Source organism: Podarcis raffonei, chromosome 1 (assembly GCF_027172205.1).
Source record: "Podarcis raffonei isolate rPodRaf1 chromosome 1, rPodRaf1.pri, whole genome shotgun sequence".
NCBI classification, from domain to species: Eukaryota; Metazoa; Chordata; class Lepidosauria; order Squamata; family Lacertidae; genus Podarcis; species Podarcis raffonei.
In genome coordinates, this window is record NC_070602.1 from 76,983,895 (window position 1) to 77,005,393 (window position 21,499).

Consider the following 21,499-nt stretch of genomic DNA (forward strand, 5'->3'; position numbering starts at 1 on the left):
CCATTTATAAGCAGCACTCTCAGAAACTCTCAGTAATGCAGATGCCTCCTAGACAACTAAGACAATTAGACACTAAGACTAATGACTAATTCCATCCAAGTGGGAAACATGCACATGGATTAGTTTATAAGTACAACTAAACATTTTTGTAGGTTCAAATATTGTGCAGCATTAATCTAGCAACTGGAATAAAGGGTGCCATTTTAAACTACAAATTTGACACATGTTTAGAAATAAACACAAACCATGGATAAATTGTCTTTTAATTTTTCAGCCATCTTGCCACCCCCGCTTACAGTACATACATACAGTTCAGCATCATTAATCAAGTCATGTTTGGTTGAACAAATACGTCTAATCCCGCAAAGATAAAGGTATTTTCCATTAGATATGCAGCAAATACTCCCAGTTAAGTCAACATGGTTTATCAAATGCAGTCACCAAGTCAATGGTTGGTCCACTGACTTGTCTGAGATAGGACTATTCTATGGCTGTATCTGTGGCCACAGTAGTGTTACCAAATGGATCTACCAGCAGTATACCCAATATGTTCACCACAGATTTAACAGAATTAGAATGTCCACTTCTATTAATGTTAGCCATTGTTAACACACGTTAAAATATTAGAGCAGAGCAATTTATTAATTTCTTATATTTGTATCTCACCCTTCAGGGAGCTCAGACGTGCTTTTGTTTTACTTTGCTAGACTTTCATTACTGCCACTCTCTATAACAAGCAGTTTGCTTGCTTGATCATCTCTGTAAGTCTGTTAAACAAAAACAAGTGCATATTCTGCTAAGGATATACTTGCCAGCTTCCATACATAATATAAACTTTATACTAGCTTTGATTTTTAACATGTTAAATTATCTATGCGCAGCTACCGTTAAAATATATAATGTGAACATAATTTTCATCTAGTTATACCTTCATGAGTTTTTGTTCTTAAGAACCTTGACTACATTTTATGTACAGATAATCTAAATCCACTGTGGCTAATGTACAAATAATAGTAATAGATGAAGGAACATAAAGCAGTTATGTGTGTATTTCCTAAAGGCTTGGTCCTGCAAAATTCTCCAGGCATGCAAGGGAATCGAGCTTCTTTAATGACGGTATAATGGGGCTGTTCATACCATGTACAGGCTACATGTTGCAAGTCTTTGTAGGAATCAGCTATAGGTTAAATACATTTGCATTTTCAGACTTCAAAAGTCTAATTAAAAGAGTATGTAGCAGTCACTTTTGTTCATACAAGTTTGTCAGGTTTCGATTTCCAGATGTACTACTAGACGTTAAAGCTTAAATAAAGTTTTATTGACCACCACCATCACCAGCTATTGTTACAGATTGTGGCCGCATGTCAACTGCACGCTTTACAATGCTGGAGTAAGTAGTTTCCCAGCAAGTGTGGGAGAAAGGTATAGTCGATCATCCCCTATAATATGTACAGAACAAGGACAAAGCATCTGAGAGCCACTGCTGTTGTGGGGTTTGGCTTATATCTAATTGTCCAAAGGTGATAATTGGCTATAAAGTGGAGCAGTGTGGCATCTGCATCTTAGCATGATGAACTGACTGCAAACTCTATTACTATCAAACTGCAGCATGAAACTGACTAAGAATTATAAAAATATAATTTGGGGTGCCTTTATATTGTCTTAGGGGTCCCGGCAGGTACAGCATGTACTTCATGAACTTTCTCACCTTTGTCTTCTTCATCATATGGACTGAAAACTTTTTATTTAATAGAAGTTTCAATTCATTACAATATTCCCTAGACATGAATGCACAAATGAACAAGCTAAATGCACAAGTGGAATGATTATTAGTTGAATGGTTTGACTTCCCATCTCTCTTGCACCCCAAACCCTTTGTGCAATCCCCCAATCTGCTCTGGAAGGTTGGGGAAAACCCAGAGCAGATTTAGGGGGTGCATGGGAAGGGAGAAGAGGGAAAGTACCACTGTGCAAGTGGAAATTGTTCTGTTCACGGAAAGCGCTGCTAAGTGCTACATTGAATACAACCCATTTTGTCTAATAGGCCATATAATCTGCAAATTGGATAGCTGGATGCTTTGAGGATGGTGAATGCACATCAGGCTGAAATTAAATCTCATATTTTCAATCATCTTTTGATTGGTTATGATCAACTGGGTAATGCTGTGGCTCATAAGGATGAGTACAAAGACTTTTAACCTATTAACTATTACACAGTTAATAGGTTGCCACAAAGGAAATTTGAATATGCATTCATTTGCCATTCTTTTCAGCTCAACTTCTTTCTTGAAAACAATAGTCTTGTATAGTACAGGGAGAGAGAGAAAGTTGTCCCAACTCTTGTATTTAGTAACTAGCTATTACCATTCATCCACAAGTTGCAAAAGGTCATTATTCACTGTAAAGCCTATTCTAGGCACTGCTTAGTAATGGGTGAAATAATGGGAAGCACAAAATGTAAAGACTCTAGGTTTCTTCTAATATCAATCAGTGAGAAAAGGCATCTGATGAATATATATATGTATACAATGCTAAAGACCAATTCCAATGTGATCCACACTGCTGACATTCCTTTTTTCATGATAGTTTGAATATTTACATAATTACCTAAACATCATGGATACTCCATCCCTTAAGGGTCACAATAGCACTGTGTGGGGTCCTGATTTGCAAGAATGGAGGCATTCAGAGTTAGTCCCAAATATGATGATGGAGACTTGAAGGTATGATGACTAGAGAGGTGGTGGGTGGGGAGGCAGGGACACCAATGCAACTGCTAGGCCAAAAGTTTATCAAAGGACTTCAGAATATGCATTTAGCTCATATTACAACTTACCCTGGAGGTACAGCAGTTAATGGTTATGACATTAAAACTGCCCTCAGATAAACCGTGGCTATGTTTGGTATATGATGGCTTCCTTGTACCCTTTTGATGGCATATAAAAGCAGTGAATGCAGTTTAGAGCTAGGGAGGGAGAAAAGATGAGTTGGTTGCCAACTTCATTCTAGAAAAATCCAAAACCAACTTTAAATCACTTGCCTGCTAGTTGATCATCATCTTGTCTTGTGTTGTTGTTTTTTTATATAACATGTCACAACGGTGGCCCCAGAAGTAATCTCTCCCCTCTCCTCCCCACTTTAGGCTAATCCAGGCTTTCTTGTGTTGTGTACAAAAACACAACTGAATGGTCAGCCGGCCTGTAGTTTTCAAAATACAGGGCCTCAGAACATCCTTATAGGCTTGTATCCTTTCTGCCCCCAGATCATTCTATGAGGCTTTTTGAAAGTAGTGAAGGGTCACACAGGAAGCTGACTGCCATAGATCATTTTGAGGCCACTTTGCTTCAATCCAGCCTTTGCTCAGAATGTCAGTTCCTATGCTTACCATGCTCTGAACTTCACGCACATAACATTTATGTATAAAATATAGAGATATAAAAATAATACTTCATACAATACTAGAACCTCTCTCCCAATGCATGCCACGTAAGTGAGGGAGCATGGCCTCACTAACAGTGCTTGAAGGAACAGTCAATCTAGATGGCAATTTACATTGCTTAGGTGCTGATTCCAGCAGTCTTTTTTTCCATTTTTCTTTGTTTTGCTCTCTTTCCCTTTTTGTTTTTTCATTTTTGTTTTTTGCAAGTGTGTGTGAACAGTGTTGGGGCAAGGGGGGGGGGATAAGAAGATAAAACTTAAATAGCAGAATCAATCCTTTCTTGGCGTCGTTTCATGATTTCTTGAAGCTCCGACTCCCCTCTGCTTTTCTGGAATAAAAGCAAAAGATAAATAATGCAAACTTTTCAGTGACCTTTGAGTTACTATACAAATTTCTAATTTGAGTGACTTTGGTGAACGACGAAAGGAAGGAACAGAGGTGAAAGCTCACAGCTGTGACCTACAGAAACTATTGTGCCTTAAACACTGAAGTTGTGGGTTTCGTATCTGTTTCTCAATAAAAACACTTGATAGATGTCACTGCAACATTTCTACACTTTGCTTAACTGTAAAACTCCTGCACAACCAGCCAATTCTCCACTACTTCCCCACTTATTTCATCACTATTTTAGGGTCCATATTATGGTTACCATTCCTCCAGCTTTGGTTGCTGATTGTCAAAGGAATAACTGCACAGATAAATTCACCGATACATTTTGAATAAAATCTCAGGAATACTGCACACAAGCATATTCATCACTGATTGATGGTAGCATCAATAACTTTTATACTATATCATGTTAGCTCAACACAATTCCTTTCAGAGATGGGATATGCATCAATACATAGAGACTGCAATATATCATGAATCAGGATAGCTTATAGAACTAATGAAGATCACAACAGCTAAAGAAGACTAAGGCAAGTGTGGGCCTCCAGATGTTATGGGACTCCAACTCACATTATCCCAGATCACTGGCCATGGTGGCTGAGAGTGATGGGAGGTGGAGTCCAATAATATCCAAAGGACCACAGGTTCTCCAACCCGATACAATGGGCAATTTTTAGGCCCTAAAATGTACCATGGTCATGAGAGCATGTTTACCCATGATAGTCACTTATCTGTCAAACAGTCAAACATGTATATTTAAGTGGTGTCTAAAGTTTCAAATGCTGGCAACTAGTTTTTGAGTTACTGTTTTTTTGAAACTACCATTGCATTTCAGTCACTTCTTTTCCCGAAATGTTTTTGGGTTGCTTGAAACTTGGCAACCCTGCACAGTCCAATGAAACATCACAGTAAAGCACAGGCCATGTCAAATAGCCTAGTATTGTCAATGACATCAGCTCCTTGAAAAATGTATCTTGCTTTGAAAATTCACATTCTGCTTTGAATGTGGAAAATTAATGAATGCCTGCTTCTGCCCTGAGCTTATTTACAATAGCAAATTGGTTTGAATTCTTATACCAGAGAAACAGAGTCTGTTAGTCTAAGCACTACAATTTCTCCTTCTGTAGGAGGAACTAGCTTCAATAACAATGTTCTTATTACCCACTTTTTACAATCTTGATGCAGCCTTCAAATGTTTACCATCTTGAAACCATCTAATATTTTTGTCCTAATAAATAATGTGCCATCTTACCTCTAGGAGAGACTTTTGCACTGTGATTTTACTATACACTCTGGCACCCTCTTCTCCACATACTTTTTTCAACTCTTCTTTGTTCAGAGAGAAAAGTTGTGCCCCTGTTAGTATGCCAAGATGGTCCACAGTTCTGGGAAAACATAAGCAAGTAGCTTTATTTAAATTCTTATTAGGTTTGAGAGGTTAAATAAAAAGACAGGAGACCATCAATGACATCTTGTCCCTCAAAGTCCAATAGCTGCCAAGTAGGTTTCTGAATGTACAGGTAATTTGGTTATGTTTCATAACTTTGGCCTCCATTCTTAAATTTCATTAAACAGGACCTCAAAGCTCAATTGAGAAGGTCCCTTAGCCAGCTTCTCAGTGCTTGAGGTGCAAGAAATTTGAGAAGAGGCTTAGCTCCATGGCTATGGAACCTTCAGAGCAAATGATGGTGAATACTTTTAGAGCCCTTTCTTCAGCCCCTTTAGCAGTGTGGGTGCTGCCACCTCTGTATGCAATTCTAGGTAAATATCATGCTCCCATCTGTATGGTTCAACCTGACACTGTATTGACACCCCCATACAGTGGTACCTCAGGTTACATACGCTTCAGGTTACATGCGCTTTAGGTTACAGACTCCACTAACCCAGAAATAGTACCTCAGATTAAGAACTTTGCTTCAGGATGAGAACAGAAATCGTGCTCTGGCGGCACGGCAGCAGGAGGAGGCCCCATTAGCTAAAGTGGTGCTTCAGGTTAAGAACAGTTTCAGGTTAAGAACAGACCTCCAGAACGAATTAAGTACTTAACCCAAGGTACCACTGCATAATGAACAGACTCTCCAGGGGCCCATTCATCACTTTCACGGCATATTAACTTCTGACTATTGCAAGATTAACTGTGGAGGTAACACAACCCATTCCCTTGCTACTAGAGTAAAACTGAGCACACACACCCCAGTGATCTGCAACCAGCTGGACTATTCCAGAAGAAAGAAGATAGAAGAAGCTCTCAAAACAACAGAGACCTGAGAAAACATGTGGTTTGGAATGCAGGACTCCCTTCTGAATTTCGTCTCTCCCCGCACCCCTGGTGTGCAAGTAACTTAGTTATTAAGAAAACTTTTTATTCCACTGTCCCAAGTTCACCTCGCATGATACAAGAGGAGAAGGAAAGAAGAGTAGAGAAAGGAACACACCCTTTGCTGAAAGAATTTGCTTCCAGCCATGCTTTGACCTCCTCAGCATTGGATTCAAAGGTCAGGGGCACATGAACCTGTTGAGTCTTCTCTACTTTAAAGTTTCTCTGGGGTGGTTGTACTTTGATATTGGTGATCTTTTTCAGCAGTTCATCATTGACTTCATCCATATGATGAATCAGTTCTAAAAACAGCACATAAATTTGGAGAGAAGGGGAGGGAGAGTACAAGGGTTGTCAAACTGATTAATGAACAATTCTTCAATGAACAATTATTTAATCATCTATCTCTGTCAATTAATTGGTTAAAATTTAAATGTATTTGCAAATTACCAAATCTTCATAGACTTCTACATACTGAAGAATGAACAAGGACTTGGAGTTTAACAAACAAAAGCAACCATTTGTTATTAGAAAGGCAGGCCAACTTTATTAGTTTCCTTACCATCTATTTTAACAAACACACCAGAACCAATATTGCTTCCAAAAATAACAAGTTCTCTCTCATCTGCATTGCTTAATTTTTTTTTACCTCACTAATTAAAATCTTCCCCCAGCCATTACTTCAGGTAAAGCTTTAGTTGGTTGGTCTGAAATTTGCAGCCCCACAAAGCACAAATGAAAACCAATTTGTTCAAATTGAAGAGTTACCCTTTTATATCAATTTAACCAGTTTAGGTAAATAGACGTGAGTATTCAGGTTAGGATAAGCAAGAAGTATTACTTCTGCAGCTATCCTGTGGAGTTAAGTACACATGAAAAACAAATGCCTAATCTTTTCCCCACCCACATTTTTTCTGCTCCAAGTTCACCTCCAGGTGTTTGTATGGCTAAACACACATGTTAAGCCCCATGCGGAGAAAAGTAGCTAGGAGTCACAGTATGAATAGGGAGAGCAATATGCACCCCGCTCCCACACCTTTCCCACTCCAAATTCCTTCCCCTGAAAGTTCTTCTCTTTAAAAAATGAATAGGGCTAAGGTTATTCTGTGGGTATTTGCATGTCATTTGCAGTTAGTCTACAGTTATGATGACTGATTTCATGATGACTGTCATTTGCAGTTAGTCTACAGTTATGATGACTGATGACTCCTACCAGAATTTATGTTTAAAGTGATGGCACACACTGAACATTTTAACTGAGAGGAAGAGAATATCAAATATCCAGGGGCCATTTCTTATGTAACATTTTGATCTAAGGTTTTGACACTTATATGTGCACAATATGTGTTCTCAGATTAGTTAAAAAGATCGTGATGTACAAATCACATGTGTTTCATTCCAGCAACTGGGCAAGGATCAAGGCTGCATTTATATAATGTAAATTTTCAAGTTTCCCTTTATACATATGTGTGATGCTATACGTGGTACTCCCCCCACCCCTTGTATTTTGGAAGTTGAAACCAAAGTACAAATTTTCGCACATGATGTGGTTTTTAGCTGAAGTGTTCAGACTAAAGATCAGGGTTTTGGGCCTTTATAATATCAGTTGCATACCATGTCAGAAAATACAAAATGCAACTTGTTCAGAGTGCTAGGCATTCCGACAATTGCATACTTACGTTCTTTGGCATCAGGAGAATTCCGGGCGAGCATTTCCCCAGCATAGCTGGCAGGTAACTTATGTGAGGGGCTGGATGGTCCAGTTCCCCTTGGACTCAAGTCTCCCTTGTATTTCTACAAAATAAAATTTTTAAAAAAGGTGTCTCATTAAGTGCAATGCTTTCCTTTTAAAGACATTCCTACTGTCTTCCATTCCCAGTTGCTGGGATGAAAATCTATAAGAGCTGAACTATCACAGCACCACTTCTTCTTCTTCTTCTTCTTCTTCTTCTTCTTCTTCTTCTTCTTCTTCTTCTTCTTCTTCTTGCTGCTGCTGCTGCTGCTGCTGCTGCTGCTGCTGCTGCTGCTTGATCTATGGAGTCTCCACTTTCATTCTGTGTTGACCCCAGATATTCCTAATTGCCAGCTGATGAGCATCCTGGTAACTCCAACATACTAGACTGCTGTTGGGCACTTGGTACAGCTGACAGTAGAGATGGGCCTTTGGCTATTTATGCGAAGGCATTAGGTCCTTTACAGAGGACAGTCCTGTGAGAGGACAGTGGTCTATTTGAAAGGCTGCCAGCCCCAACTCTAAAGAACCATAAGAAGGTTGTACACAGGATTGCCATGAGGATGAAATTAGGGAAGAGAACTATATATGCCCCTCTGATCTCCCTATAATAAAAATAATCAAATGTATGGCTACATTGCAGGTTCATGTGGCATTCAAGACTGAACATATGCACAAATTTATTCACATTCATTTATATTTAAGAAGAATTTATAGCTAGGACAAACCTGTATTTTGTAGACACTATCAGAGTGAGTTGCTGATTATTTAAAGTAACTGCTTTAGAGTCTGATTGCAGTGAATCAATGGCTAAATCTCACCTGTTCAATTAGCCCATAATCCTCCAGTTTCACCAGATCCAAGATGTTAAATGGGACGTAACCAGCCTGCCCACTTCTATTTCGCAGCTTCCACCACTGTTTATTATCTTCCAACACCTGCAAATGTTAAAAAAATATTCATCAGCTGGGAAAAAGTAATTCATGGTTCAAGCACCACATTGGGCAAAAGATTCCTGCACTCCGGGGGGTTGGACTACTAGATGACCCTTGTGGTCCCTTCCAACTCTACAATTCTGTGTTTCTATGATGACTTTTATGTAACTCCTTTGCCATTTTTATTTCTTTCCTTTCACCAATATACTGAAAAGCATCAAACTTACTCTTCCTGTTCCTATCCTAAAGAACCTGTAAAGACTTTTGCTCCAAAATGCCTGTGTAGCCTATAGGAAGGTCTTGCTAATAAGGAACAGGTAAATTTACATCCACTTCTTCCCTCTGCTTTTTGGTCTCCATCTCCCAAACCACATTGCCTTCAGCTTGCTGCTGATTCATCCCTATTAATTCTTTAAAAATAGAGAATGTGGGCCGTATGAGCAGTCTCTCCAACACTTTAGTTTAACATAGTATATTGTTGTGAATTCTGCACACACAGTGTATGCTCTCTCCTTCTGTAGACTTGGAAGGGACCCTGAAGGGTCATCTAGTCCAACCCCTTGCAATGCAGGAATCTCAACTAGATCATATATGACAAATGGCCACCCAACCTCTGCTTAAAAACCTCTAAGGAAGGAGAGTCCACCTCCTCTTGTTGGCGTCGGCTGCAGTGTCAAACAGCTCTTACTGCCAGAAAGTTCCTGCTGATGTTTAGTTGGAATCTTCTTTCTTGTAACAATATATTCTATATAGCATTATTGTCATGGAGGGCAGAAGGATTGGCGCATAGCAAGGGTGATCAACTGACCCTTTCCAATAATAATGTCTTGGGGCAGATCCACATCATAGATTTAAAGTATATTTAACGCACATGACTTCCCTCAAAGAATCATGGGAACTGTAGTTTAAGGGTGCTGGAAATTGTAGCACTGTGAGGGGAATACTATGGTTCCCAGGATTCTTTGGGGAACTCATGTGCTTTAAACGTGTGTCGGGTGTGCTTTAAATCTATGGTGTGTTTCTGCACTTGTTCCATTCTTTTACCTCCAGAATTTCCTCCTTCAGCACTGAAAGTTCATTGGCATTTCGAGCAGTGAAATCATAGCGGATTTTGGCATATCTCTTTGATGGGGCCATACCCTGTGCCTCAAAATTCCTGCAATAAAGACATAATGGGATTATGATTGGCCTCCTCTACCTGTTGAAATAAAAACCATCTAATCTAAAACAACGTATTGAAATCAAAAGATATATCAGTGAACTTTTCCATTTTAGTCTAGTATATAGACCACTTTACCTAATAATAACAACAACAACAACACATGGTTCTATGCAACCATAGCAAACCATAATACTAAATCAAATAGTAAATAAAGTTGAATAAAAATATAACCCATTGGAATAAAATTCTAATTCAAATCACAATAGCTCTCTTAATTTATTTCATGCTAACCTAGGAATTTGGAAGGATATTGGCACTGGAAAGTGTGTCATGCTTTTTTAAGACCACTTTGTACTAGCTAAAAGAGAAAGTGTACAATGGCAGAAGGGACTGCATCTTTTGTGATGGATGTGGATGTACTTTCTCAGTCAGGACCATCTGTTCCTCTAGCATATACCTTCTTTTAGCACCTTAAAGATTCATTGTGCCATAAGCTTTAAATGCAAGTTTTTCAGATGCCACTTTTGTGTGTGTGCTTCCTGGCAGAGACTAATATGGTGACTCTAGCATTTGTATGCCATATATTGGAGCTGGATCAGAGTCACTGAGACTTGAAAGTTCTTACCTGGCTGATATTTAAAAAACAACAACACAATACAGTATTATTTGAGGACAGGTTTACAGGCTGAGATAAAACACAAGTATTTTTTATCACTTGCCACTTGCATAGTTTCAGAACACTTAATAATACTTTTCTCAAGCACCCATTATTCCCTTCTATTAATCAAAAGCTTTCTTAGGCTTATATCAACATCTTTCATGGAAAACATACCTCATTACTCTACTACTTTTTATTAGTATTACTGGTTTGAATGTAAGGATTTTCCTGCATAGCCACTAAAGATCCCTCTAATACATTCACTTTTAAAAACCCTCCTCAAAGCCTTTATCAGGTGGTTCATTTGTAATGTGATAAACAGTCATATCTTGGTTTTCAAACATCTTAGTTCTCGAACATTTTGGCTTCTGAATGCCACAAACCCGGAAGTGACTGTTCTGGTTTGTGAACTATTTTTGGAAGCCAAATGTCCTATGGGACTTTCGCAGCTTCCGATTGGCTGCTGGAGCTGGTTTTCAAACATTTTGGAAGTTGAATGGACTTCCAGAACGGATTCTGTTTGACTTCCAAGGTACGACTGTATACACTTTGCATTAATATCTGAGCTTGCTATAAGAATTCTTCTTGTGCTCTTTATTCTGTCTTGCTGATTTGGGACAACGTTTGGCATTCCCACCAATAAACCCTCACAAAACCTCATAACTGGTTAAAGGATGAAGTCATCTTTGTGCACCAGAACTTGGAATCAAGACACAGGGAGGCCTAACATACTAGACAGGAAGGGAGGTAGTAATCTTTTCCAGCAGTTCTCAGAAAAGCTAGGAATAAGCAGGAGAATGTGAGCTATGTTTACGTTGTGTGAAGCATGCCAGTAACATAGTGAGTCATTGGAAGGAATAGTTGGGACCAGTAGAATGGAAACCTTAAGGATAATTTCTGCCCTCCACAACCAGGTAGTTAGGCCTACACTACAGGTTGATACATGGGTGTCACTGACTCGCATTTCCACAGTAACAGATAACTGAAGAAAAGTGTGAGCTGGCATCATTGTGTTAGCATTTACTCATTCTCTAGATGCAGCTGTCAGTAAAGAGGACAGACCACCTAAATGAAGTTCATTGACCACTGGTGGTTGGTGGACATTGGAAACACCTGGTCTATTCTATTCTATATGCTAGAAATTACCTGTTCACATGTTGAGTAACATGTTGAGCAAAAGCATCCACTGCTGGACTTTGATCAGATGTCTGGACAGGCTTTATGTTCCGGCTGGAATATCCATTAGGTGATGACAGCTTAGATAAAATGGAAGAAATATTATTACCAAACTGGGATACAGCATGTCAACATTCTCAGCATTCAAAGTCATGAAACTGAAATGTAGCGGTATAATTTATGCCTCTTTCTTGAAGAAGGAGCCAGATCTGGGTAGCTTTCCACTGACTAGAAAGCAGCTGTTTGAGCCTCTCAAAGTGCAAATAAGACAACACTAATAATTTACCTGCCAGGCCGTGCTCACTCTATTTCCTGCATTAGAAGACAGAAGATCAAATGACAGCAAGGTGGGTGTGGTGGTTGGCAGCAGCCACATGTGTTTGAAGGAGACTTTACTTGGGAGTCAATGCAACAGTACAAAGCGTAACAAGTGTTTCACTTCTGGGGCAGGGTTTGGTATCAGCAATGAATGCCTCCTGTTCTTCCAATGAACATCTATTCGACCTTTGAAACCTGTGTTTCTGTGTCTTTCCAGTTAGCTGTGTAATATTACTTTTTTTAACCCACTGTGTTTGCTTCTCACATGAATATAGTGCAGTATTTCATAAACACCACTGGGCAAAGTGTTGCTAGTGACACAATCCAGAACACAAATCTGTGTAACATTTTGGATATGCAAATTTATATGTATAGTGACTCAGAGAAATTAAAGCAGAGGATAGCTGGCATCTCGCCAGCATTGCACTTCATAGTGTCCCCAGCAAAGTTGTGTTTGGTTTTTTTAAAGGGGTTTAAATGCAAAATTGTGGAAAGCGGCAGGTGATAGGAGGCCTAACACCTAACAGAACCCCTGACATTAGGTGCCACTTCACTGAAGCTGATGAACTCAAATGTGAACTTTAAAAGCAATTTAGGAATCTTTCTTATACTAGATCAGCTTATTTGTCTCCTGAGGCTCATTATTGTCTACTCGGACTTGCAGCAACTATCCAGGATCTGAGAAAGAAATCTTTCCAGTTATCTGTTTCCTGATACCAGGGATTGAACATGGGGTAATTTCAGCATGCAAAACTACCACCAAGCAATGGCATCATGATCATCACCATTTCCCACCCAATAAATTTCCTAAGTTAAAATACTGTACACAGCAGGTGGACTTCTGATAAGAATTAATTGCAAGAGGTGATAATCTGGGGGTTCTTTAGTTCCTGGCATATTAATTTGTAGCCTCCATAGGTCTGATTCTTTGCTCAAATATTTGATTTTTATACAGGTGACCGATATTGCTACAATACATTCTATCACTGAAAAGGAGGAAACAAAACTGAAACAATGGCCTCTGATAGTGTGCTGCTGCAAAATGCCATCCGGCAATCAGGGCTGCAGACATGCAGTGCTAGCCAGATGATTGGTGACAGCGCCTTTCATGAGGTTACAGGAAGAGAACTGGAGGTACAATTAATCCAACTCCTTCCCTCCCATTAAGGCTAATAATCTCACTGGTCTGGAGGATTTCTTTCAGCATCACACAGAACATCCATTTGTGCATTTCCCATTTGCAGGTAGAGATATGCATATGGAAGGCTGCTTCTGCATATGTGTGTTGCCAGCTAGATTGTGTTGGGTTACTCTGGCATAAACAGCTCTCAGTGTGTCTTTGATCATCTATTCATGCGAGGAACAATAGGAATACCAAAAAGAAGTAGGCATTTCATTGGAATAATTTTTCCTTTATTAGCCATACATCTGCCTACTTGTATGCTTGCAGAGTATTCAGCCCACTAAATGAGTAAGATGAAAGAAGAGAAATTAGGAGGGGGTGGAGTTAAGCCTGAGTCTCACCTCATCTTGCAGGTGGCCAATATCTATTTCCCAAGGAGCTCCACGGAGTATTTCTAGAGGTGGCTCCCATCCGTTGCGGAACTTTGGAATATAGCTTGGGATGTTGGCTTCTCTTGGCCACTCAGCTCTTGGAAACACATTGAGAAGAAGTTTATATGCTGCAAGAACCTTATGGCCCACTGTACTATTCTAGGCTACAGTTGTCATTATAAAAGTCCAACACGTATTTTAGAAGACAGCAGACTGATGCTTTAAGGTCACTAATTGACTTAAGTGACCAAATAACACTGGAGACAGAGTGTTTCCCCCCTGTAGACTTGAATATAGATTGAAAGGCAAATTGCTGCCCATGGTGTAGACACCCATCCCACTTTGGGTTTTGGTAAACAGGTTTTACAGGTTTTTCAATGGTTAAAAACTCTTGGGGTGGAAAGAGAATTGTGTAGTGTACACACAAGAGAAGCAAATCAAGCATTGCTACTCACAAAACCAGTTTTCAGTCTCTTAACACCTACTGTTGGACTCTAATCTAAAATGTTTTTGTTTGTTTTTGTTTTGCTTCCAATACCTTTAGAAACATTGATAGGTTTCTAAAGAGGTGTGTATGTGTGTTGTTTGTGTCAGAAAAAAATATAGTTTCAGAACCCCTTCATAAAGTTTTAAGCCGATACTGCAAGTTGAGATATTCTGCCCCATTTTCTAAAGAAATGCACATTATTGACCCAGTTAATGCTTCTGTTCATGTGATATCTCAAGGGGCTCTCTCCTTCACCAGCTTCAGCCAACTTTATATTCTCTTCTGGTTCTCTCCTTGAAACTAACCTTGACCTTGTCCAAGTCTCCCCCAAGGACTCCCACAGCGTCATCTCCTTTGGTGTCAGATGCCCTTTCAGGAAATCTGTGGCGTCTCTGGAAAGAAGTGGGCTGACAACAGACCTTGCAACTTCAGGACCTCCACAGCTATTGACTATCTGGATAACATATGAGAAATCACATAAGAGGATTTTCAAAGGTGTTTCAAGATGTTTGAAAGAAAACCAGACCCCAACTGTCTACTGTATTATACTGGGTGTATTATACTGGGTGGCTAATGGAAAGCCTAAAAAGCAAAATGGATAGTCAAATTCAAGCAGTTCAGTGGGCTATTTCCAAAATTCTCAGGATTGCTCCTGAATTGAATCTTCACTGTACTCCCACATTTTAGCTGCAAGCACACTTGGCAAAGTTAACATGGAGCAGGTTTTCACTTTAATTTTCACTATATAAACAAGGTGTTGCACATTAGCACTTATAGCACAACATGGGTTATGCCAGACACATCACAGAGCCATTCCAATAGGTTTTATGCAGCCGTTGGGTGATGAATAGGAGGTAGTGTACTGTCTACATTCTTTAAAGCCAATTCTGCTTGTTGAGTTCTCACAACATGATTACCCCTTTTAGTAGCATTTGTAGCAGAAAATAGACCTCCATCACCCACCAATTTAGCTACCCTGAGCAAGCTGGCATAGGGTTGTGACATTCAGAGCCTGTAAAGATTACTACAAGAGTTCCTGCTCAGCAAAGGATTTCACCAAGTGAAGGTTTTTCCCATCCCAGTGCTGTAGCAATGGGAGAAACTGAACTAAGAGCCTCAGTCTTTTGTCATGAGTTTCTGGCCATCTTTTGACTCACTTCAATCCTCCAGTGTAATCCTTTGGAACAAATCAGAGGTCGTTGTCCAATGAAAGTTTATAGTTATAAAAATGTTACATATACCTAATAACATGTTTAACATTTGTTAATTTATAGGTGATTTCTGAATGGAACCTCAGTAATAAGATGTACCCTTAAATGGGTTATTACTCTCTATGCCAGGCGATTATTATGGTAGCAATGAATAAGAAGAATGTTGAGATAATATAGTAAAGACAATTATACCAATTCCAATGGTCCAAACAGGAAATGCACTAATTCTGAAGCACTTGGATTCTGGATATGTTTTCTCAGTTTGGCCTAAAAAAAGGGGAAAAATGAAATCAGGTTTAAACTAAATTTGATTTGCTGATTCTAAGGGTGCTTCCACACTATTGCTATTTTCAAGTAGGATTCAACCACACATTGGAAAATTCAGTTTGTGCAATTATAGTTGATTGGGAGGTCTTGTGCGACAAGCTCACTACTCCAAAATATCAGACTTTTTGCAATAAGGAATGTGACAGGAAAATGCACTGGAGAGTGTGAGAGAACACATCATTTGGTGCAATGTCATCAAACCTCTCCACAAATGAAAATTGATGCTCATTAAATAGCCAATGTTGTCTAATCTGCCTGCAAACAAATCAGGATGTATGCTTAATAAACAAGTTGTCTGAAAGGCCCTAAGGTACAGAGATATCACTGTTTTCTTAAATTTTCATAGTCAGAAATGAAATCAAATCAGAAAAGCAGAAATATTTAGCTGTAATTCCAAACCTTGAAGCAAGGTTTAGCTGGCATGGGAGTCAAGCTTTATCATAACTGGAGAGTTTATATGTTAGCTCTCTGCTATTTATTTAGGTGTTAAGCTATATTTTATGGCAGAAAAACACTCTCAGGGTAAATTCACAGAAATAACATCACACACACACACAAACACACACAAAACTAAAACAGCTGCATCAATCCATTCCTACCCAGACAATGAATCCACAGAAAACTAAAGAGTAGTCATTTATTAACTCTTGCCTAACAACCTCCCAACTTCTCCAGACTGTGTTGGTCACTGGCTAAGATGGCTTAAAAAAAAAAAAAGACTACACAAATTCATGAAGGAGGAGGATAGACTTATCAACAGCTCTTAGCCATGATCAGGCACAGGCAAACTTGGCCCTCCAGATGTTTTGGGACTACAACTCCCACCATCCCTGACCACTGGTCCTGTTAGCTAGGGATGATGGGAGTTGTAGTCCCTAAACACCTGGAGGGCTGAGTTTGCCTATGCCTGGCCATGATAGTTAAAAGGAACCTTCAACTCGAGAGGAAAGATATCTTTAGTGACAGATGCTGCAAATGATCAAGAGGGGTGACCATCACCTCATGGCCCCTATCTGTGAGCTTCCAGAGCCATCTGTATGGTTGCTGTTGGAAACAGCATTGGAATAATAGTCCCTGATTCAATCTGGCAGGGCACATTCTTAAGTTCTATCATCGTAACTGGAAAAAAGGGGACACTTCCTGAGCATTCCAAGCCCAGTAAGTTATCTGGCATATTTGAACAGACAGTGCTACACTGAGGTTTAAAAGTGGGAAACCTCGGCTTTCCAAATGCTGCTGTACCACAACACTCATTACCCCTGACCATTGGCCATGCTGAATGGGGCTGATGGAAGTTGCAGTCCAATAACACCTGAAAGGTCACAGGTTTGCCCCTGTCACTGCAACCCTGGCCTAAGGCATTCCTGATATGATTCATATTACACTAGCAACCAACACACATAGTACTGTATAGAGTAACACCAGAGAAAATCCAGGTCCTTGAACCAAGAGTCTTCCAATCTAAATATTAGTTTGGACTTCAAAGTTTAACTTATACAGAGCTTGTTTCAGTGACGGAGTGTGGTCTTAATGTTACCACACAAATTGCAGGTCACTGGTGCACCCAAAACCTCAAATATTTGTATTTAAAATGGGCTGCGTTGGAAAGGGAAACAATGAAAGGGATTTAGGAGGATGTCAAATGCAGCCAGCAGCCGTTCAGATGAATGCCCCTTTTATTTACATTGCTGGGAATTTGCTGTAGTGGCAAACAACGCCTCTCTTTGTTGAAGTGGAAACAGTGGCTCCTCAATACATGACAGTATTCTGCTTTACTGATATCTTGCCCGTTAACTATTTCTACTGTGACTGATATAGGGGCAACTGAGCATGTGAAAATATATGGGCGGTTCAGAAACTGTTCATGGTTAGGGTTGTCACATTTCAAAAAAGTAAAATTGAGCTTTTTTAAGGAAGACTCCAGAATTGTTGAGCTGCTCCCCCCCCCCGCCCCCCCAGAAGCCATTTTTACACCCGAAAACCAGGGCATGTCAGGAATTTTCCTGGCGTATGGCAAGCCTATTCATGGCACTGGTGCTTCTTCCACTCAGCTACATGGGGATTAGCAGGAGATATTTATTATATGACACACAGATTATGGCTTGTTAAGGGCTTGCACAGACAATCAAGCTATGCGTGCCCCGACAGCATTCTCCTCCGTAGTGTGATACTTGCAGAAGTTAATAGTGGGCCACGTGCTGTTCAGATTTGTTATGGCCTTTGGCTAAACAGTACATTTTTGATTGACTGGACTAGTCAGTAGGCAGGGAGGAAGTGTGGCTTTGGTGCAGGAGGAAAGTTGTACTGCTTTCTGATCTTTCTTTTTCTCAAGCAGAGCTAAGTACACAGCCTTGATATTGTCCTGATATGGAGCAACTGTGTTCTTTGTATGTAAAAGCATAACCCTTCCTTGGTATAAGATGATGGCATGAAGTATAACCATTGCCTGTCTAGTGTAGAGACAAATTACATTGTGCCTTTTGGTTCTTACCAGGAGATTTAGTGCCAACTTTGTTTTCTGGAAGCAGTCAACGAACTCAGCCTCATTTGGGGGCTTTGCCCTCAGGGTCAGAACTCCCTCTTTAAAGCAAAACAACAACAACAGTGAATACAAAGAAACAAAGGAGAGGAAGTTAAAACCACGTGGTTTTTAGAAAAGATAACATTAGCAAGGAGTTGCTGGGAAACTCCTATGCCTTTCACAGAACTGCAGTTCCCAGAGCAATTTAACAGTTAACCCCTCTTCTCAGGAAATTCTGGGAATTGTAGTTCTGTGAAGGAAATGGGAGTCTACCAGCAGCTCTCAGCACTCTTAATAGTGGGGTAGGAGAGCTGAAAATAATGCCAATATATTTCACATTTGGCAACCAATGCACCACTTAATTTCAGATAGAACATGGGTGGATTAGGCTAAAAAAGCCCGGGACACAAATTTTCACAGCCCACTAAGTGGCTATGGTGGCTCATTTACCAAAAGTAATGCATTTAGCATTAACTCTGGAAGTGTATACTTGATTCTTTTTAAATATATATATGTGTGTGCGTGTATCCTTGATTCTGACCAAACTAAGCCTCCTAGACCAAGGTTTCCCACCCCTGCCCTGAAACTGGCAGTCTGGCCCTTTATACCTGCTGGACCTTTCTTCTTGTTCTTCTTTCCCTTCTTCCTTTGGTTCAGCTGTTTGAATGCTTCTGCAGCTTTCTGAAGCTTGGCAACAAACAGCTCAATATCATCTAGAGTGCAGTTTAGGATTTGCTGCAAAGAGAGAAATGAAAAACAATAAAAATGGAAAGAGAGCCAGAGCCTTGTGCATGCCTCTCTCCTTGTCCCTTCTGTCCCTCACCACTGAAGACCAAACCAGACGAGATGCTATTTCTGCGAATGCAGATAATGTGCACAGAGAGAGAGTGTGTGTGTGTATAAAGAGCACCTGTGGGGGTGGCCTGAGCAGCCTCAGGACTAATGTGGTTGGGGGAGTTTAATTCTCTCATTTCATACCATTGGCACACTGGAATATTCCATTGAAATGAAAATCCCAGGTTCAAATAAGCAATTTTTTGTTTGGACCCTGACAAGAGAGAACATCAAGCTTTTCCTTCCCACCCTCATGGTCCTTAGCAGCTGTGGAGCCAGAGCAGCCTATTTACATTACAAAACTGAACTTGACTTGTGTTCACAGAATTAACATTGTATTTGGTTTCGTCCTTAGAAAATGCATCTCCACCCTGTTCATCCCCTTTTCTCATCCTCCCACATAAGTTTTTTGTGGTTGTTTTTTTTAAAGTCACAGCTAACCGTTTCTTTTTCAATCTTCTGTGCTAAAATTGCCCGGGACTCTTCATAGTCCTGAGAACTGGAGCTTCGTCGATCATATTCTGTCAAACACAAAAAAAAATAGTTATCAAAAAGGAGAGGTCAAAAGTGGAGAGAAATTCAAAACACCTGCTTTCTAAAATTGACTTCTACCAAGATAATCTGCAAAGCATCATTTGATATGAATAATCATTAATATTATTGGTAACATATGGTAGGTTATGACTGTTTATAAAGGGAAGCAGAGGGAATTATTGTGGAGAGAAAATTGCTAATTAAATATCTCAGGAGGATAAGGCACAATATGCCAGTATTGTAAACCTTGCTGATTTATTTTGTTGACTTGGACACAAAAGAGCAACCATACGTTAAGAGTCAAACAATTCATTTAGTGGGATCTGGCAAAGCTCCATCTATTCTATTGATACAGGACTCAGTTTTGCAAAATGAGGTGCAAAGGCCTCACTGCCAAGAACCTGTCTGTTAAAAGCTGCAGTGAGATTGTTCTTGTGCACAGTTCCCGCAAGCAGCTCATGTATATCTTTTTTCAGCCACATGAGAACATAAAAATAAGAGCCCTCTTGGATCAGACCAAAGACTCATCTAGTCTAATATTCTGTTGCCACTGTGGCCAACCAAATAACCATGGGAAGCTTATGAGCCTAAACTGAGTGCAACAGGACTCTCCCAACCCATGATTCCAGAGGCATGCTATCTCCAACACTGGAAGCTGTACAGAGACACCATGGCTAGCAGCCTTTGATAGCCGCATTCTCCATTAAACCTTTATCCTTAGGGGGATTGCTGCAATCTCATAATCGTTTTGGTTATCCCTTTTCTGAAACTTTTCTAGGTCTGGTCTACAATATCTTGCTTACACCCCAGAATTCTGGGGAATGATGCACACACCATTCTATGTAGGGTTTTGTAAAAAGACATTATGATACAGTATTGGCAATTCTTTTCTCCCCTATTGATCCCCAAAAGGGAGCACACCTTTTCACAGCAGCCACACACTGGGCTGACTTTTTCATTGGAATACCCACCAAAACCTCAATATCCCTTCTCTGGCCAGCCCCAGTGAGCTCAGACCCCAGGAGTGTATATTTGCCCCAATGTGAATCACTTTATGCCTCCTTACCACATTGAAACACATTTTCCATTTTAATGCCCATTCACATAGTTTGGAAAGACCCTTTCAGAGCTTTTTTGCTATCTCTTCCTTTTTCTTTTAAACATCCTACAGTAAATAACATGGTGCCAACAGCAAACCTGACCACTTCAATTCACACCTCTAACTGCAGATAATTTATGAACAAGTTAAGACGCACAGATCTTGGTACAGATTCTTAGAGACATCCCTCCTTTCTGAGAACTATGTATTTGTTCCTACTCTCAATTCTTTAACCAGTTACAAGTCCATGAGAGGATCTCTCCTCTTATCCCATCAATGTGAAGTCACTCAGAAGGAGTCTGTCTATCAGAGCACTCCTGTTCACATACTTGCTGACGTCTTTGCCACAAAGTGGAATCTGGTTGCTTTGAAAACAGCATTCCTGAACAAGAAGAGTCAGTGTGCCAGGGACAGATGGTGCATACAGTGCACCTGATCCAGTCCAGAATCCTGGTGCTCACACTCGCAGAGTTCATCCTGCCCACCCCATATGTCCTTCAAATTAATAACTTTAAAAATGGGGTGGAAACTCAGCTATTTTCCATAGGCAAGGTTAGGGATTAACTTGGGAGGAAATGTTCTTCTCATGCTGAAGCGAATTTGTGTCAGCATGCAAAATTCACATTCTGCCATAAATAAGGAGCTCTGGCAGGAAAGAAATAAAAAGCAGAGGCCATGAGCAGCATGGGATTGTAAGCAATGGTTCAATTGCATCACCAGTATATTTGAGGCCAAGACTGCCAACTTTTGTTATGGTACCTTCTCTTGTGAATTAAGTGGGAGTCTAATGTACAGATATTAAGCA

At 40.0% G+C, this 21,499-nt stretch overlaps 1 protein-coding gene across 3 annotated transcripts in view; it reads right to left on the reverse strand.

Annotated features, from left to right (window-relative positions):
* Window positions 1-1,809: 1,809 nt before the first annotated feature.
* Window positions 1,810-21,499, reverse strand: part of EPS8L2 (EPS8 like 2) — an 88,032-nt gene continuing 68,342 nt past the window's right edge. For all 3 annotated transcript variants that reach the window (XM_053394909.1, XM_053394919.1, XM_053394928.1), the window contains 13 exons: window positions 19,503-19,582; window positions 18,836-18,962; window positions 18,198-18,286; window positions 15,572-15,646; window positions 14,474-14,622; window positions 13,652-13,778; window positions 11,780-11,889; window positions 9,858-9,969; window positions 8,700-8,816; window positions 7,826-7,940; window positions 6,265-6,448; window positions 5,082-5,214; window positions 1,810-3,767 (listed from right to left, as the gene is read on the reverse strand). In XM_053394909.1, the coding sequence (XP_053250884.1) occupies window positions 3,696-3,767; window positions 5,082-5,214; window positions 6,265-6,448; window positions 7,826-7,940; window positions 8,700-8,816; window positions 9,858-9,969; window positions 11,780-11,889; window positions 13,652-13,778; window positions 14,474-14,622; window positions 15,572-15,646; window positions 18,198-18,286; window positions 18,836-18,962; window positions 19,503-19,582 (1,490 nt within the window). In that variant the 3' untranslated portion in view covers window positions 1,810-3,695. The remainder of the gene's footprint in view (window positions 3,768-5,081; window positions 5,215-6,264; window positions 6,449-7,825; window positions 7,941-8,699; window positions 8,817-9,857; window positions 9,970-11,779; window positions 11,890-13,651; window positions 13,779-14,473; window positions 14,623-15,571; window positions 15,647-18,197; window positions 18,287-18,835; window positions 18,963-19,502; window positions 19,583-21,499) is intronic.